Genomic DNA, 19290 nt, shown 5'->3' on the forward strand with positions numbered 1-19290 from the left:
TGCTAAATAAATAACCATTGACCCTACGTGATCACCATGGTTTATAAAGGTTAATAAACCATTATAAATTAAATGCACCACCAGGAATTTTAATGTCACATAAACATACAATAGCAAGGAGTGTCGTGGTCTGTTTCTTTATATATTGTGAGAAAATTATGTTTGTGTCTCCATAATCTAATCCTCCAACAGATGCATAATCCCAGCAAAACCATGTAGATGGTGATGACCATGAATCAATGCATGTCTGACCTTCTGAAAAACCAGAATGCCGGCAACCTCAACAGGCAAAACAAGCAACTTTTTGTGTTTTTTGAGTGTGGTAATAAACCATTAATCTCAACATTTGATAAAATGCCTAAAAAAAGATGTTACAGAGGAGCTATACGAGTCTGAAAGCTAGGTCTAGTATGAATTTAAGTCCACTAGTAAGTGAGCATCTGAGCATGTGAACTACAGTACAGGTAAAAATTTACTCCTCGACTTAACCAGATGCCTCCAGCTCGCACACTATGGCAACCCAAGCAGAGGTGTTGCTAGCGGAGAAGACAGACCAAAATTAGGAAGAGTGCAGAATGAATCTGTGTATTACCTACCATCATAGTTGACGATGATGATGGCGAGCATGTAATCCTTCCCCAGCATGGTGTCTTCCGGAAAGCCCCCTGAGGTTAACTCAGACACATTCCAGTCTGAAATGTCCCAACAGCACCAACAAACTCTGCAGCACACACAGACACAGAGGGTGACTACCAGACTCAGTGCCGAAAAGATGGGGATACCACTCGCATGCCAAGAGGATTAAATCACGCTCCTGTCTTTCAATCCACTCTTTATTGAACCCCTGGGTAATCTCACTGCTGTCTAAGTAAAGCCATTTAAATCAATCTCATCTTTCCCTCTTTCTTCACTGCTCGTGAGACTGCGCTCTTCAATCTTTATGTCTGCCTGTTAGTGATGCTGTTTATGTGATCGCTCTCTCCCTCTCTGTGTATGTGTGTGTGCGTGTGCATCTCTCTGTGTGCATTCTGTAATTCAGTAATGCCTGCAGCTATTCCTCCCCACCCTCAGTTTATGATGGTGTCTTAAGGATGGCTGAACATACAGTATGGCTGATGAAAGCAATTCCATCTTCAACACATACAACAATGTAGGTATAAAGACGTGCAGTGCATATACAGGGTTACACATATATTTTTTACAATAAACAAACACTATCAAATCAATAACCTCCCTTTTGGCAAGCTGGCCGTTTTTTAACACTCAATACATGAGCTTTTGGTTTTATTAATAAAAATAACACACAGGTTAGACATATTCAAGAGGAGAATCATACAACATGTGTTGTCATAGTTTCGTTAAACTTCATAAAGATTCATGAAGTAACATCTTTTGCACTACGACTGTCGAGCTATTGTAATTGTACTAATGACGTAAGACATGTACAAACAAACATCTAATTTGACTCGTACGGCAAAGGAAATTCATATTAATTTAAAATATTTTGTGGTAGATACAAAGGTTTGCGCGTTTAAAGATATGTGTTGGTCCACCTTAATTCCTGCCATTATGAATTCAAGCGAAGTCCGTCATCGTTCATCCTCCGTTTGCATCATTCCTCTGGTTGCCGTGGCAACGACTTCTTTTGTCGCGAGCGTCTTCCTCTGTGTAATGAAAATATGTTATATTATTATTATTTAAATAAATAAATATATTTACAAATAATTAATAAAGAACATAACCGTTTATATCTGCAATATTTTTTTCTTTTTTTTTCAGTCATATACAAATCAATAAACAAGACAATAGTCATATTCTTTTACATCAATAAATAAATGTGAATGAACCATTCATATGTGAAATATGACGCAATATAATACAATACCAATGATAGATATACAAAATAACAAATTTACGTTAAGAAGAACGGCATTTAAATCCAATTTTATTTACACACAGGCGCGTCACGACAATATGAAAAAGAACTAAGTAATCAAATACAGAGTGACATTTGCGCCATTAAGAGTTGTGGCTAGAAGCGATACAGCTACTGTCAAAATATCGGGAAATCTCGCCGGAAGAGCGCTGTTTCATCCTAATACTACCCCTAAACCCAACATTTTACGGGATTAAGGTCATACTTGTATCATATCTACCCAAAATATCTGTTTTTCATTCTAATTCTACCCCTTAACCCAACAGCTCGCGAGATTTGGTCCGTAGCTGTATCCTTCTAGCCAGAACCAGAGTGTCAGGATGCACAGTCGATTTCAGAATATCTGATCTGATCGCAGGAATGGCGGACAAGGTTGGTGTGTCTGCGTTCTGAAAAAGATGTTTCATAACTTATTTTCTGTTCTCTTAATTTAATTTCACATTTGCTTTCGGTTACTATTAACTTTTTATCACGACATTTGATTTCGAGGAAAAAAATCGAGAAAAGAAACAGTAGTCGTTGCGATGCTTAGAAGTTCTATTTTACCTGTAAACTAATGTTACAGGCGTTGTAATACAGCCTATAGGTCAATATATACTATATTCTTAAATGTTATAAACTAATAATAAAGGTAAAAGTACAATTTCAATGTCATGCTGCAATGGCAAAGGGAATCAAATTAAAACATAATTTCTGGGACACACCCGTGTTGACTCATAACCCACGAACGTTAGTATAAAGAGATGTGTTTTTCTAAATATTTTCTGTGTGTTTTACTTAAACAGGATCCGTTCAAGCATCTTAAAGATCTGTCCCTGCTTAAAGATCAGCTTGAAAACATTCAGCGAAGAGTTGAGGATGAAGTTCAGGTTGGGCTGCCACAGGTTGGATTTGTAGCAGATCAGCAATATGTTAATGTAAAAACAATAAACCTGTGTGTTTTCTTACCCACTCTCTTTGTCTCTCTTCCTCATTTAGGGTGGAAGTTTTCTCAGTTCTCCCTTCCTCAAAGGCTTTTTGGCCGGGTATGTGGTGGCAAAGCTGCGGTCCTCAGCGGTTTTGGGAGTTCTTGTAGGGACGTGCACGGGGGTCTACGCTGCTCAGAGCTATCAAGTGCCAAACATTGAGCAGACCGTGAAAAACTACTTCAGCTCTTTTAAGAAGGGCCGATAGAGATACCAAATATATGAATGTCCGAGAAATTATGCCTGTTACAAGAACTTTTTTTACCTCTTAAACTATTGGAGATGTTATTTGCAAAATGTTTGTTTGATTGCCTTCCAGTGGTTTCATATTGATGCCACTCGTCAGACCACACCGAATTAACTGGACGTATTAAACTGATGCCTAGTTCAGTACAGAAGAATTGGCAGCTTCTTTCAAGAACATAGCCAAAGCTCAGAAGATGATACATGGGGCCATTACTTTGATCACGTTGATGTTATAAGTTAGATTTCATATCATGTTTCTGTTGTTTATGCATTTATGTTCTGTTACATGCATTTTTCCCCCAAGAACCCTTTAAGGTCATCTCATGTAAACAATTAAGTGCAACACACTTTGTAAGTAATATCTGACTTTGTGAAGTTTTGTTACATGTCAAATGTAAGAGAAGTTGCTGAACTTCATTATCTGAAGCCTCTAATAAAGTTATAGAAACATTTGACTAAATTTTGCACTTTAGCTTACCACTTCTGCTTTCGGTAAACATTTGTGAGAGCTTCTTAGGAAGTGAAATTTTTAATTAGAGGATGTTCAATGAGTGCCATGCAATTGCTTTTCATGTCAAGTTTTTATTTGGTGATATGGTTTGGAGTGAAATCTCAGTTATATCTGTTTTATAAATAAAGATGAAAACAGACTTTCCATTATACACCATAGTTAAGAATGTTGGATTTTTGTTTTATTGCCATGTATTATTGTCAAATATTTGATAAAAGTTTTGAGACATTTTGCTACTTGCATGCTGAACTTCTCAGTCATTTTGCTAAATAAAAACTTAAATTATGATTCGAAATTGATTGGTAATGTTATTTATTTTACTATTAAGGTTTTCAACCCTTTTTACTTCAAGGCCCCTATATTTGCAACAGCCAAAATAATAAAAAATAACCAAACAATAAGAAATGTGTTGATTTGTGGTTGTTTTGCCTAATTTTAATGCTTTTTTTGGTCTTATTTTGAATAAATTTGAGTCATCTTTGGCGCCCTTGGAAATTTGTTGAGGCCCTTTGTGGGCCCCGACCCCCTGATTAAGAAACACTGCATTAGACTTAAGTGCTGTAAACACATTTTGCTAAACAACACAAAGTGGATTCATATTAAGGTAAGCAGTTGTCATACAACTTAATAGATGAAGAAGCTGACACATCAAAAAAAAAAAAAAACACAAACAAATTGTTACAAATTAATTTAATCGTCTATCTTTGTTAGTTTCCAATCTTAGTTTAACTGTATCAATATATTATTATTTTAATCCATTTTATTTTTAATGTTCAAATGTAAATAATGTAAAATTAAAAATATCAAAGTAAGTTAAAGTAAAAAAGGTAAAGTCAGTACAATATATAAGATTCTGCCACATTTAAAGGGGACATTTCATCAGACTTTTTCAAGATGTAAAATAAATCTTTGGTGTCCCCAGAGTACATATGCAAAGTTTTAGCTCAAAATGTCCCACAGATAATTTATTATAGCATGTTCAAATTAACACTTTGAAGGTGTGAACAAAATGTGCCATTTTGGGTGTGTCCTTTTTTATGCAAATGAGCTGATGAAATGAAATTAAATAAAATGCAGTGCCGTGGTTGGGTAGTGCAGATTAAGGGGTGGTATTAGATCCCTTTTGACATCAAAAGGGAAGCCAGATTTCAATAACCTGTTGTTTCACATGCTTGCAGAGAATGTTACTGTGTTGATCTTTTTCACATTTTATAGGTTGATAGAAGTACTGAAGACCCAATTATAGCACTTAAACATGGAAAAAGTCAGATGATATGTCCCCTTTAAGGAAAATATAAAAGCCCAACACTTAATTTTGATTTAACATATACTTATTATTATCAGCATGATGTATGAAGCATATTAAACTTTATTTAAGATACTCTAACTACTATTGTGATCAACTTAAGCAAGCTCTCAAATCTTGACCTTAAGCCAAACTAGAAATGGAAAGGTAACTTTGAAAGAATCTATGATAAAGCCACCAATATATTTATAAAAGTTTCAGGGCCTTTATGGCGTCACTTCAATGCTGTTCTTCACTCCTTATCTCCTCCCACCAGAGGCTCCATTGGCCTAAACTCAGCAACTAAAATAAGAAATAGCAATGCATGAAAAACACATATTAAAGTTAAATATTATAAACATCACTAATACTAATACAATGACAAACATTTCAAACAAAACATTTAGACAAATTAATACTTTTGTCACAGAGTCAATACTTTTTGTAAATGTGTTCACTAGAAATATAAAAAGCTGACTTTAACTCTTTCCCCGCCATTGACGAGATTTCTCGTCAATTAAGAGAAAACGCTTCCCCGCCAATGACGAGATATTCCGTCTTTCCGCAATACCGCTATTACCCACCAGGTGGCGCCCTTCCGCAACTTTTTAAAACCGGAAGTATTTCCCTATGCCAAGCTGCTGCATGTCCGTGTCTGTTTTAAAGATCGCTCTGAATGGGATCTCTATGAAAAGTCCGTCATAAAAATGGAATTATTTCTGCTTTTTGCTCAAAATATGGTGTTTTTGCAAAAACCTACCCATATTCAAAAGCTGATTGCAAAAGAACCACTAAAGGTAGGATGAAACGGTTTTTTTTTGTTTGAAAGCAGAGGGTCTGTTCTTTCATTTGGTATATTGTACGTTTATATATTTAAAGAAGAACATTTTCTGGCAGGCATTAAACTTTGGTGAAAATCATGAAAAACGCTGGCGCTGGCTGGCAACTTTTTTTAAAAACGCTGGCGGTGAAAGAGTTAAAATGCTGGACAAAAAAAAAAGTTGGACAAAACGTGTGTCTTGAACCTTTGTTAAACAAAAAGCTTATTTTTTCCCGATAATCCAAAAGTCTATGATGAAAATGAATGGAGATTTTTGCAAGGGAGCCAGTATCCCGCTGACTTTCGGATTGGCCTACAAAAATACGTCATCCCTGGCCTGCGGCACTATTAAAATAGATTAAAAATCTATTTACTGTAAGTATTTGTGATATTTTGTATACTTTTTAGGGACAATGAGGCATTACTGAGATAGAAATATACTTTTAAGTTGCATATTTATACTGTATAACATTTACACTTTTATTTAGCACAAAAACTAAAAATTTACTTGTTGGTATTTAAATAAAATGTTTGTGCATTCATGTATACTTTATTTTTACCTGGCTCAATGAGTTTGGGGGTATCACAGTTAGCAGGGCCCCTGGTCAGAGAATTATCCAACTCAACACCATTCTTGTCCACACACCAGCATACATCAGTCCCATCCCAGCACTGCTGAGACAGATACTCTCCGTTTTCATCACATTTAGGGCGGAATGAGGGAAGGGAATTCTTCCCCTCTGCTGCAGCATCCTTCTGGCACTGTGTTTGAAGACGGGACTCTGTGTGATGGACACAAAGGTGACTAAAGAGCAGAAAATACTCTGTATGTGCATGTTCAAATGAGGACGGGACCTCTGAGGAAATTAAATGAGATGTTCTGACAATGAAAAGATGTTGATACCTGGTTGAGTAGATGAGGAAGAAGAATCCTAAAAAATTGAAAATAAAAAAATGCAGCATGTGAGAGAATTTACTATAAAAAAATTTAATCAACACTGAGAGTCTTTCTTTACACAACTTCATGAAACTGCTCTGAGGTGACAAATTTGCTATAAAGATGCAATTATGGGAATTCATTTTTTTTTTAAACTACACATTTTACATTTTTCAATAAATGCAACTCATTTTTAATTTCTTGGGCTGTTGATATTTTTACTGCTAAACCTCCATCATGGTTTGATTTTGACTCAATGATGTCACCACGTGGACAATTGCTCATATTGCAACACACAAAAAAAAAATACTGAGAGTTTTACCCAAGGTTATTATCGTAAACTATCACAAAACTGAAACAATTAGTGAACAAACATTTTCGTTAACTGAAATAAAATAAAAACGAAAGTTTCAAAACAAAACAAACAAAAAAATAAATAAACTGCAACTATAATAACAAAATAAAATAAAACAAAATAAAATTTAGGAAAACAAAACTTGCGTTTTAAATGGTGTTGGATCAGCAGTTGAACACAAAGTGACTTGTGTTGCCTGATCATAAATAAGCAGATGTTGGTTTATGTTTCGGTTCAGAAAACATCTCCTCGTGTCTAACGGTTAGCTTATTAAAGCAACACTAAAGAGTTTTTGCTCTTTGCTCCCCCTACAGGTTGGAAGCGGAATTGTCCATTACCACTGTGGTAAATAATTTAGCCTACTGCAGCAAAGCTGGCTCTGATTGGATTGTAGGTCTACCGTAAAGCAAGTTTTTGTAGTTTTCACTCAAACTACAGGACAGCGACCCGAGGGTTGGAAACTTCTTTTGTGCGGTTTTGGCTGATAGAGGGCTGCAAAGCGAATGTGAAAGTGCCGTTCACCCTGTTTCGAGTGGATGAACGACTGAAACTTTTTTGGAAACATTATTTTAAGGTAAAAAAAACTCTTTGGTGTTGCTTTAAGACAACCTGTCTTCTGCTGGCAAACCATTCAAATAAGTGAAAAAGGCTTAAAAATGTCAGTGTACTATACACCGAAGCATTTAAACGTGGCTGAAAACGCAGAATGCTGGCAGAGTTAGGGGCCGATCACACCAAACGTGTTTATGAGGTGATTCACATATCGCATCTTTTGTGCGCTCAAGTTCGTTATTTCAAATGTAGGTGCGTAGTATGCGTACTCATAATGGAACCGATGCAAACGCGACACATTCGCGACGCACTGCGACACACTCGTTTTTTGGGGGGGGCGTGTCTGCGTCGCATCGAGTTAAAAACTAAAAATTTTCAAGAATCTACGTGTCTAGCGTTTTTAGGCATGACATGTGAACGGCCTCTATGGCAGTTGCCTTTTTTGAATGATTTTCTATAGGCAGTGAGCGTTATGCGCGCTGTTTATGTGCGCCGAACCCCTTGCAGTTTTTACTTTCCGTTGTCCAATCAAATGAGGGGAGAGGCGGGCCTTCCATTGTAATGAGGGAACAAAAGTGACCCAGAAAAAGGCAGTGCAACCGTTTAAAACGCGTTTGATGCGATTGGCCCCTTAACTGGGGCTGTTTGGTTTCTATACTACGAAATGTCCACTGAACTAATCTGATACAACGTGTTTAGTCAACAAATAATTATATTATGTAAGTCCAGGGATGTCTTCTGGTACAGAAATGGACATTCGTAGACAGAACATTAAACTTTGCATTGATTTTCAGTCGTACACAGACGTAAGTTTGTACAAGTAGGATGTGCTGATTGGTTGCTGTGGTATTTGTCCAGCACTTTCTTCACGGTTATTTGATGGCTAAAAGAAAAGTGCCAAGCGCACTTTTTTATGGTGATAATTTTGTATTTGTCACATATGGGGGCACAGAGCTTCATTGAAGGTGACTAATTTGTTCAGTGCAGGACCAAATAAAAAACATACATTTAAAAAAAAAATCCTCTTATTTTCCTCTTATTTTCAACATTTCCAGATTTTATGATTTTTGATAAATAGAAACAAAATAGAAACTATTTATGCACCACTAAAAAGAACTAAAATTAAACTGAAATAAAAAAAATACAAACTAAATAAAAACAAAAATTAAAATAACCTTACCTTATCATCTTTGGAGACATCATAAGCCAGAGGAAGAGAGCTCATGGGCAGATGCATTTTCACGGGGGCGCGCATGGCTGAACACATAACAGGAAGAAACAAAAGATTTGGTCAAACTCAGCTACTGAGTCGGACAAATCCAACTGTAGGGTTTAAAATAAACTACGTTGAGTTGTTTTAACTCATGACTGGTTAATTTTACAGGTTAATTTTAACCTTTTGTCCATATTTTATTTAAGCACGAGTTGAAGCAATTCAAAACTGTTTTTAGCATTATAAAAGAAGTGCTAAAGGTGATTGATTAAAATCCATGACTGACTCATAGTCCTGCGGCTGATCTCCTGCAGGCGGTCAGTGCGTCTCTCCAGGGTGCTCAGCTGAGCCTTCTGACTGTACGCCATGTACGCAGTGAAGGCCTGACCTGCGATCAGTATACCTGCCAGCAGAGTCAAGCCTGCCACCTTCAGGGCCTGCTTATTAGATCCTCTGAGACACAAACATAACGAGTTTCAGAAAGAAAGATGTTAAGACAGCCTTTGCTCTAAATTGGACTGACAACACAGTTTGTGTGCATTGGAGATTTAAAACTTTAAAGTAGTTACTTTAAAACAAAGGATGCGCAATATATTTAGATTTAAGCATAAATGACAAACGAATGAGGTTATAATTTCAATACAAATGTATTTCACTATTACTTACAGAAATTACATTAAAGAAAAAAGTATAATACACATAAAAATATGGTGGTAATGTCAAAACAACGCAGTGTTAAAATAGTAATGGCGCATCCTCCAGATTTTATATGTGACAAATTACGCACGTTTTATTTTAAATGTGTGTTATAAAACATTTTATCACTAACTATTGTTTTATCATTTATTTTAAAAAAATCACATAAAGTAAAAACATTTCTGTTTATCTACATCAGAATATAACTAAAAATAGATGTCTGTAAAACAAAGTTTCCTCACCCTCTTTGAGCAGGCATACTGATGGATTGTTCACTTGGAGAGTTCATAAGTGGAGCCTCGCTTGAGACAGACATTTCTGATCAACTTAAAGTCTTTAAAAATGGCCAAACCAAAAACTGTTTTTATCCCAGCGCAGTATTATGAGAATGTAAGGAGCGAGTCTTCGGCAGCGATACTTGTGATGAATGTCTCAGACTCTTCTCATTATTTCATTGGCTGAAATGAAAACGCATCATCAGTCGCCAGACAGACGTGAACTTGAATGTGCTGCTCCGTAATTCTCACAATAGTCTCAAACAAACACAACGGCGACCATCTCTTTTTGTTTCGAGTCAAACAAACTCTGTAACACCACCATATATTAATATTTATTCATTAATATTTACTATTACGATTTTAATGAAACTTAAAAATCCACTGAAAACAATTTATATACATGCGACGTTTTCCTTAGCCTTCCCAAAGTTCAGACTTAAAAAATAAAAAAATTCTGTCACAATTTAATCACTCTCATGCTGTTACAAAGCTGTATAAAATACTTTATTTCGATGACCCCGAAGGAAGATATTTTGAGGAATGTTTGTAATCAAACCGATCGTGAGCACCATTGACTTCCACAGCATTATTTATAACTACTATGGACGTGAATAGAAAATAATTTCTAAAATAAATTTTTCAGTTTGTGTTCATCAGAACAAAGAAAATTATACAGGTTTGTAACAACATGAAATTGAAGAAATTACAGAATGTTCATTTTAGATGAACTATCCCTTTAAATATGCTATTGCCATTGATTTGATTTGTCTCATGATACACACCAGTAACATCTTTCAAGTTATGTTTATAAAAGATGCTTAAACATCTTCATTTAAGAGCTATTCATGGCTTTAGCTAATCCTAGTCTGTGAAACCAGGACTGTGTGACCCAGTCTGCACAAACCCAGCTAAACGCCTTCAATTGCAATATAATGCAAGGAAGGTTCTGTTAAAATATAACCTTGATATCTTTGATTTCACATTGTTTTAATCTTTGCCATGATCTTAGTCAATATTACGATGTAATTTCATTATGAAAAGCTCATTGTTTCTGGTTCTGCTGTGAGCATGAATCAACACACTTCCCCATACATAACATAAGCTGTCCAGTCTTTTACTTTCACTTTAGCATTGCTACCACACATCACATTTTCAGGTTTTGGCTAATGCTAGTTTGACCTGTCACTCAATCAATTGTTTTAATAACCAAAGCACCAAGAAATATTTATGCACCTAGGAACTGCTCTGGTAAACTTCATATTGAGATGCCGTGAGAAGTTCAGTGCCAATACAAGAAACCAGTTAGACATGTATCAGTAGCATAAAGCACACCAATACAAAAAAAATAAAGACGCAAGACACCGTATTTATTTGACTTTTTATTCCGAAAAATCCAACATAGTTTACAGACGACGTCCACGACGACCTCCCTTTCGGCGGGTGCTGTCTGATGGAATGGGGGTTACGTCCTCTGTTGAGAAAAATGTGTTTAAGACTTCCTCATGAATACGATCACACAACACAATGAAATCAAAACTAACAAATTTATATTTTTATGTAATATTGTCATGTTTATTTTTTTTGTGCAAGTATTTTTTAAGTCTGAAAATGCACTGCCGCCCTCTTGTGGCGATCTTTCTCTAATGACATCAGCTAGACGGCTTGGGCCATCTTGGAGCATCTATTAACTCCGCCCCCTCAAACTGTCAGTCTGCCGCAAGTTACATTTCTGAATGATACTTCTTTATCCAATCAAAGCACAGCCTACTATATTTGTCAGGTGATAATTTAACTTCAGAAATAAATCAACACAAATTCCAGTACACAGGGACTTTAAAGCTGTATTAACAGTTCTGAATTTAAACTCACCAATACGGCCAATCTTCATGCCAGAACGAGCCAGAGCCCTAAGGGCAGACTGCGCCCCTGGTCCTGGTGTCTTGGTTCTTAAGGGGAAAACAGTGAAACATCATTAACAAAAATACTGAGCCATCAAGCAAAAACTCAACACCTTACAACGATCTCAGCAGTTACACAGTCCCAAATTACTTCCTGTGGCATTACTAAGAGTGAATTTAAAATAAAAATAGTTTAAGCTTCATGTCAGGTACTTTATTAAAAAATCATACCTGTTGCCACCAGTGGCCCTCAGCTTGATGTGCAGGGCAGTGATTCCCAGCTCCTTGCACCTCTGAGCAACATCCTGAGCTGCCAACATAGCAGCGTAGGGGGAGGACTCATCTCTGTCGGCCTTCACCTTCATCCCACCAGTCACACGGCAGATTGTTTCTCTACAGATTGAGAATTCAGAAAAGGATTTGTACTCAAATACAAGAAACGCAGAACAACTATAAAGGAAGTTAATGGTGTTGCAAAACAAAGTGAATCTGAAAAGCATCCTGGAAAATTTTCTAAATTGAGTATAGTTGTGCAATCTACACAATCCACATCTTCCTTACTCAATAGTTTTGTATAAAAATTCAGTTTAAACTTATTTTCATTCATTGGAATTTTTCAAGTTACAATTGGCTCTGGTACGATTTCTCACACGCATTACAAATGAAAATTATCATCGATCAGCTCGCATAAGATTTGAGAACTAAAGCTTTAATGTGAATAATGTATCACAATTTATCATTTTGTCATACAAAGCTATTGGATGAATTTGAATAGATTGCACAAGTTGCACAGAGCATGGCACATTTGTATATATTTTTGGGAACTTCACTTACCACAGAAAAAAAAAATCACTATAGGTTTAACATTATGAGAAAGAGCAAATTATAGTGATGCACCAATATTACATTTTTCTAATGATACAGATATATATTAACTTGCATTAACAATTTTTTTACAAGATACAACTTGTGAATATACGAATAAAAACAATGACCACTAATATTTATCATTAAACTAGGGATTTTACTAGTTTCTTTAAATTTTCCATACTCTAAGTTTAAATTCATTGCATTTCCCTGTCCTTATTTGATTGACAGATTAAATCAGCCATGACTATCCGCTGTTTGTAAACTATCGTCCAATAACCAAGTGTGAAAAATTGCTTTTAACAACCAACACCAATTATTGATCGATATATCTGTGCATTTACTGTAAATTACAATTTTCAGGTGTGTGTAAACCATTTATTTTGGTGTATTACACAAAATGCATGCTGTTGTCTCCACCAAAACAAATTCAACGTTATATCAAGTTTCTTTTTAAAAGACCAAAAACAAAGCTATACCATAGTATACTTTAGTATGCACTACAGCAAATTGTAGTTTAACGTTACTGTAATATATTATGGTAATTACACTTTGTTAATGTATAAAACACATTTTACATGAACACTACTGCAAGATTACTATTATTATTATCGTCATCATTAAAAAAAAATACCAATTGATACTATACTTTAGTAATGAATGCTGAAGTATTCTGTGGTACTATAGGGATTTAATAAACTGTAATAAATATTGTAGTACAATTCTTTCTTACCATTATACATTTCCTAAGGTAAAGTTAAAAAAACCTGTAGTATCTAGGAATTTTAGCGAAGTTCACCATAGTAAATACTTAAGTGTACTGCAGTATTCATTCTAAATCACATCTCACTAAATGATCTTCAACTTCAGCCTGGTTCTGGGTCAAGTTACTTACTTGCCGGAGAGATCGGTGACATGCACAAAGGTGTCGTTGAAGGATGCAAAGATGTGACAGACCCCAAAGACATTCTCGCCTTCAGCAACCTGAGGTCCCAGACTGATGACCTGCTCTTCCTTCTTTTCCTTACCCTTGCGAGGTGCCATTGCTGAAAGACAAACACAAATTCAGGGTGAAAATCCTCTCACGTTAACTAGCACTGAAGATTTCACATCACTAGTTTGCTGATCTAAACAGACCGTTTAGTCATGCATGCAGTGTTTTACAAATAAACCTCAGTTACAGACACTATGTTAAACTTGGAAGATAAGCATATTTGTATATAAAAGCACTGAAGAACCAAGCTAACCTTCGTCAACATATCATGCGTGCTTGCAAACTAACAACACACGTTAGCGTAACGTTACATTATACGGACGATCAACTGACCCTAAAATCATATTTTTCGTACAAACTAACGTTATAAGTAACTCGTTATTCAATCACTGTATATCAACGACGACACGGTGCTGCTCTTATAGTTTAATACACGCCGTTTCTCTGACTGAAACATTACGGGTTTAGAGTCAGCTAGATCTGCACTGTTCATCAGGTTAAAATAAGACACATAAGACACTTTATTGACTTAATATCGTCTTATTCTGATCAACAACATGTTTCTAAACATAATCGTATGGAGATTTTACGTATAATTCATTTTGTAAATGAAGGATTTGAAAGGATTGTAAACTGTGATATCTCACCTATGTGTGTCTCTAATCGAGGCCGAAACAGGAAAGGAAAGAAAAATCGCTGCCGGGTTGAAAGTTCAACCTCAAAAGGCGGAAGTGATTTTGGTAGTGAAATATAATAAAAGTCCCCATATGCGACAGCGTGACAGCGTAATAACAACAACAATCCCTAAAATATTCAATAGAATTATCAAGAATATAACGTTACCATTACAAATGATTAATTTAGTAAAGGAACAAGTAAAATATACTACAAGAATTCACAAAAAGCCTGATCTTATGATAGAAAATGTCATTTTTTTGTAAAAATAAAAAAATTTCTAATACATTTTTTTAAAATTGTTTATTGAAATGCTGTTGTCCAGGACCAGTAAAGGGATCTTATATATTTTGTCATTTTGATAAAAAAAGAAATGTCTAAAATTAAAACAAACGTTCTAGGATTTCCTGTCAACCATAAGATTTAATGTTGGGTACTCTAATATATGCCAATTTTGCAATTTGGAAACAGTTGAACAATTGTTTTATCGGTGTAATTTATTTCAAGCTTTATGGAATTATGCTTTCTGTTGGATTAACCAAAGATTACCTTAAAAACTAATCTTATCATGGGAAATGGTCAAATTTGGCATGTTAATTGAGGATAGAAAGATATCCTGTATTGTAAATAATTTGTTATTGCTGTTTAAATTTTACCTTCATAAATGTAAATATTGTAAAACTCCCCCACCATTTTGTAGTGTTTGCAATATATTTGAAACCGTTAAAAGGGATGAAAATTCCCAAAGCAAGATCCTTAGGCTACCTTACTATACAGGATTTTGATTTAAGAATGTGAAAACCCCCTACTACACTGTCAATTTTGATGTATTATAATTTATTTTATTTATTTTTGTTTTCTCTTTTTCTTTATTTTTTCCTTATTTCATTTTATTTTATTTTATTTAGCTTGAATGTTTATTATGAACAGAATATGAATGTAAATTGAGTGTAATCTCAGTCTTCTTTTGCACTGAAAAAAATAACAACAACAATTATTATTATATAATTTTACATGACTGACTTTCAATTAGAAAAGTAAAATTCAAACCATAGCTACAGCTACAGCTAAAAAAAATGCCACAGTAATAATATATTGATTTTTTTTAAAAGTATTAATTAAAAATAATTAAGTAATAAATATATGAATAAAATATATTACATATAAGTGATAATATATACTTATTGTAACAAAATATAATGTTATGAATATTATTAATATTCTCGCTTAAAATGGCTGGGTTATTTTAGACCCATAATGGGTATATATTAGACAGAAGACACATCTGGGATCAAATTGACAAAATGCTGGGTTGTTTTAACCCAACTGTTGGGTTATTTTTATAATCCATGGTTGCATAACAACAATCCAACATTGGGTTATTTTTAACCCAGCATGTGTTCTGTCCAATATTTACCCATTATGGGTTAAAATAACCCAGAAGCCTTTTTATATGCTTTATCTTTTCTAGAAAAAATGCCAAGAAATGACAATCAACAGATGTTGCAAAGCCGACATGTATGCAACAATTTTACCATCCATACACCCGTTAAAATATCTATTTTGTAGAGGGTACAGTAGTACCCAGGGGTGTATTTCCCTTGGGGTGGGCAGGGGGTAATGGGCAATTACACCCACCCAAAATATTTTTATAATGATGAATGAGAAAGTGAATACACCTGACAGTTCAACCCCCAAAGATTCAAACCAAATCTAAGCCTTTGCAAGTAACCAAACATGACTTCATAAAAATATTACAAATGACATCTTGAATAACGGTAAATGCTTCTGAATTGCTTGTTCAAATATTAAACACAAATCACTCGGGCCATATATTGTATATTGTGTTACATTTGTATGGGACAAAGAGTACTCAGCTTTCCAAATGTAAATGAACAGTTTGTGGTTAATGTAGCGGCTCATTGGCAGTGTCAGTATGATTGAGTGTGGAGCTCTGCACTCAGCTTTCAGGAGTGTGTGATGTGGAGGCAAGCTATGCTCGCAGATGCCCTGCTGTTAACAGATTGAGATGCAGCTGTAGTTTACGTCTGTTATAAGAGTGACACATCATTGTTTTATACAGATCCAAAAGCCAGTTTTGGTGTTCAAAGCCACACTTGCAATATGCATTTAGAGATGCTATGAGTTTCTGTATTTCTTTTTTATGAACATGTATATTATAATTAGACAGTATTTTATTAATATACGAACATATAATCTAATGCATAATGCAAACATATTGCTAATATTTTATTTTCCTCTATATAATCATGTAATATACTGTAATTGTCTTTATATTTTCACATTTCAGTTGAAATATAATGCATCAAATTTAAATAATAATTTACCATATTTAAATTGCAATTACTCCATATAATAAATAAAAAAGGAAATTTGTAACAGTTTTTTATATATTTATACGTACAGTTAAAGGTAAAATTATTAGCCACCTTGGTAAATATAAGCAAAGAAAGCTGGGAAAATACATTTGCATTGTATCTGCTTTTTATCTTATGTTTTAAAATATAAGCAAAGATAAAAAAAATTTCATTAAGGAAAAATATTTGAAAGTGGGGAGGGGGGTCACATAAAAGTTTTTCTCAAATACACGTTGGCAACAATTATTAGCCAGCCTTCATTTAATAATCTCTGCTACCTCCATTAGCAAGGCTAACAGCTCAGAGTCTTGTATTATAATGTCTGATGAGGTTGAAGAATTCAAGGCAGGTGATTTTAGATTATTTCTCCATACAGAATTTCTCCAGACCCTTCATATGTTGCTGCTCTCTCCTCTTCAGTCATTTTCTGTTTGGTTCAGGTCAGGGAACTGGGACGGCTGTGGCAGAACCGTGACTTTGTGCTCAATTTCTTGTTGATTTTGAACCACGTCTTTAGGAGAAATTCAATTATAAGATTTCTAGCAGAACAAGTCAGGGTTTTGACTTTTTAATCTATTGGTATTTGATATAATCTGAAAAAGATGTCCAGGACCTCTGGTATAAAATTAGGTTCAAAACAATAAAGGTCCAGCGACTGTAGACATGGAGCACTTGTGTGCACAAAAGCCATCTTGTGTTCTTGTTGCAAATAAACTCGTTTTTTTTTTCATATATCCGCAGAACTCAGTCCTGTTCAAAGTTCCAGTATGGCAAATTAATATACTGGAGTTTGTTTTTGCATAAGAACAAAAGATTTCTTAAACTGTGTCCCAAATAACTTGTGGTAATGGAGGTGTTTTCCTTTATTACCTTTTTTTGTAAAGGTTTTTGACCCCAGGATCCAAATGATTTGTGAAGTTCTCCATCTGTGATCGTTGAGTCTTTGCCACTCAAATTATTCTCCTTGCTGAGCATTAAGACAATATAGACACATGCACATCGTCTTTCAGACAGATTTGCAACATCTCCCGTTGATTAAAACATCTTTATTATTGCGCTGATTGTGGAAATAGATATTTTTATGATTTAACTATTTCCTAAAAGCCACAATCTGTTTTGTGTAGCTCAACAATATTTTGCTGTACATAAGAACTAGTCTTTGGTTTTACCTATTGTGATGAATTAATAAGGGGATTTTGGCTTCGTGTATTTGTAGCATTTAAAAAAAATCAGTATTGTATCAGGTCAGTATTATAAATTAAAATTCCTAATGTTACGCAAAACCCAATATCCGCTGTGTTTTTTGTCATATTTTCTTCCTTTTTCCAAACCGTGTCAGTCCTCCTTCTCTGCAGAATGCAATAAATCCGCTCAACCAATCACTGCGCACCATTCCACGCATTGCAATGGTGGCGTGTTGAAAACACACAGACTCCTAGTTTTCCTCATCTACTTTGTACTTAGTGATCAACAAATAAACAAAAACAAAATAATACTTTTGATGGCATTGATAAACCTGTGGCGGTTTTCTGTGGCGGGGAAGAAACGTAAGCCATCAAAATCAAATAATTTACATGAGAGGCACTTGGGTGAAGGAAAAATGCCGGCTGTTGTTTGTTCTCACACGACAGCATCAAGCTTCTGTAATACTAACACATTCAGTGGCGTGTTTACCCACCACGCAAACCACGCAATTGCTTGGGGCCCCACAGGCTTGGGGGGCCCCCTACTGTCCACAAGCGGTTAACTTGTTTAATGATTTTTTATTTAATGATTGCAGAGTTATAAAAAGTCTGCGTGGTAAGCATTCCGCTTTTTTCTTATTTTTTTTTTTAAGATCACACACTGAAGTTGCAGTACTGTATTAATTACATCATTTTAAATACATCCTATAAGGAATTTGCCAGCAAAGGATATATCTGAGATAGGCTTAAAAATATATTTCTGTACAAAAGGGAGGCCTTTTGGAAAAAGTTTGGAAACCACTGCGGTAAAACCAAGACCTTTATGTTTTTGACAGATAATGATTCTTTATTCTTTTGAATAAGACAATGGGCACTATTTGTATTTTTAAACCAAGAATGTTTTTCTTAATGTTGGGGCATGGGGGGCCCCAGGTCCTTGGACTTTGCTTAGGGCCCCCAAAATGGTAAACACGCCACTGAACACATTGACCCCAGGGGATCTTATGAAAAACTTTCCTATATTTTACTCAAAGTCAACGAAAATCGAGCAAGAACAAAACATTTTACAGCTGATCGGTGTCAAAACAGTTCAGCGACGACGTTCCAAGCATGACAGCAGCAATGACAGTGTTCTTAATTTGACAAAGTAAGTGTTTTGATTAATGCCATTGTTTATTTTTTAATCAGTGTATACCACAAGAACTATAAATGAATATAACATGGCATTTATTGCATTTTGCTGAAATTTTTTTTCGTTTTTAAAATAAATCTTTGAAAATCAAATTATGGATTTGAATTTTTTATGTTATTTTAACCTTAAGATGCTATGTGAAAGTTTGTAACAGAAAATAGTGGTTTTCATCTTGTCACTTTCTTAGTATAGACATTTTTTTTTTTACCAAAATAAGTCAAAATGGATTTATTGGGTTTTGGAAGGCAAACTCTTCAAATAATCTCCTGTGAAACTGAAGTTATGACTGGACAACATCCTGTTTCTAT

The 19290-nt window shown here is 34.9% G+C and overlaps 4 protein-coding genes across 6 annotated transcripts in view; 1 reads left to right on the top strand and 3 right to left on the bottom strand.

The window, feature by feature from the left end:
- Window positions 1-2997, bottom strand: part of apbb3 (amyloid beta (A4) precursor protein-binding, family B, member 3) — a 34280-nt gene extending 31283 nt beyond the window's left edge. For both annotated transcript variants that reach the window (XR_010544152.2, XM_065287497.2), the window contains exons 1-2: window positions 2885-2997; window positions 597-721 (exon numbers count right to left, since the gene is read on the bottom strand). Coding sequence is in view for 1 of the 2 variants with exons in the window: in XM_065287497.2 (XP_065143569.1) it covers window positions 597-721; window positions 2885-2910 (151 nt within the window). In the remaining variant the exon portion in view is untranslated. The remainder of the gene's footprint in view (window positions 1-596; window positions 722-2884) is intronic.
- On the top strand, window positions 2178-4461 carry LOC135776657 (SLC35A4 upstream open reading frame protein). 2 transcript variants are annotated; one of them, XM_065287500.2, is made up of 3 exons: window positions 2178-2308; window positions 2722-2805; window positions 2915-4461. In XM_065287500.2, the coding sequence occupies exons 1-3, from the start codon at window positions 2297-2299 to the stop codon at window positions 3107-3109; spliced, it is 291 nt and encodes a 96-aa protein (XP_065143572.1). In that variant the 5' UTR covers window positions 2178-2296; the 3' UTR covers window positions 3110-4461. The 2 variants fall into 2 exon arrangements, with proteins under 2 accessions (XP_065143572.1, XP_065143571.1); XM_065287499.2 differs by having other exon boundaries at window positions 2188-2308; window positions 2722-2820.
- On the bottom strand, window positions 4332-9932 carry cd74b (CD74 molecule, major histocompatibility complex, class II invariant chain b). The gene is made up of 6 exons (XM_065287498.2): window positions 9759-9932; window positions 9107-9273; window positions 8788-8864; window positions 6668-6695; window positions 6324-6545; window positions 4332-5246 (listed from the first exon to the last, which is right to left on the bottom strand). Exons 1-6 carry the CDS (start codon window positions 9830-9832, stop codon window positions 5197-5199), a joined length of 618 nt encoding a protein of 205 aa, XP_065143570.1. The 5' UTR covers window positions 9833-9932; the 3' UTR covers window positions 4332-5196.
- A 1228-nt stretch (window positions 9933-11160) lies between these two features.
- On the bottom strand, window positions 11161-14287 carry rps14 (ribosomal protein S14). The gene is made up of 5 exons (XM_065287501.1): window positions 14201-14287; window positions 13455-13605; window positions 11924-12085; window positions 11664-11740; window positions 11161-11265 (listed from the first exon to the last, which is right to left on the bottom strand). The coding sequence occupies exons 2-5, from the start codon at window positions 13601-13603 to the stop codon at window positions 11198-11200; spliced, it is 456 nt and encodes a 151-aa protein (XP_065143573.1). The 5' UTR covers window positions 13604-13605; window positions 14201-14287; the 3' UTR covers window positions 11161-11197.
- Between the last annotated feature and the right edge of the window lie 5003 nt (window positions 14288-19290).

The sequence above is a fragment of the Paramisgurnus dabryanus genome, chromosome 18 (genome assembly GCF_030506205.2).
Source record: "Paramisgurnus dabryanus chromosome 18, PD_genome_1.1, whole genome shotgun sequence".
Classification (NCBI taxonomy): Eukaryota; Metazoa; Chordata; class Actinopteri; order Cypriniformes; family Cobitidae; genus Paramisgurnus; species Paramisgurnus dabryanus.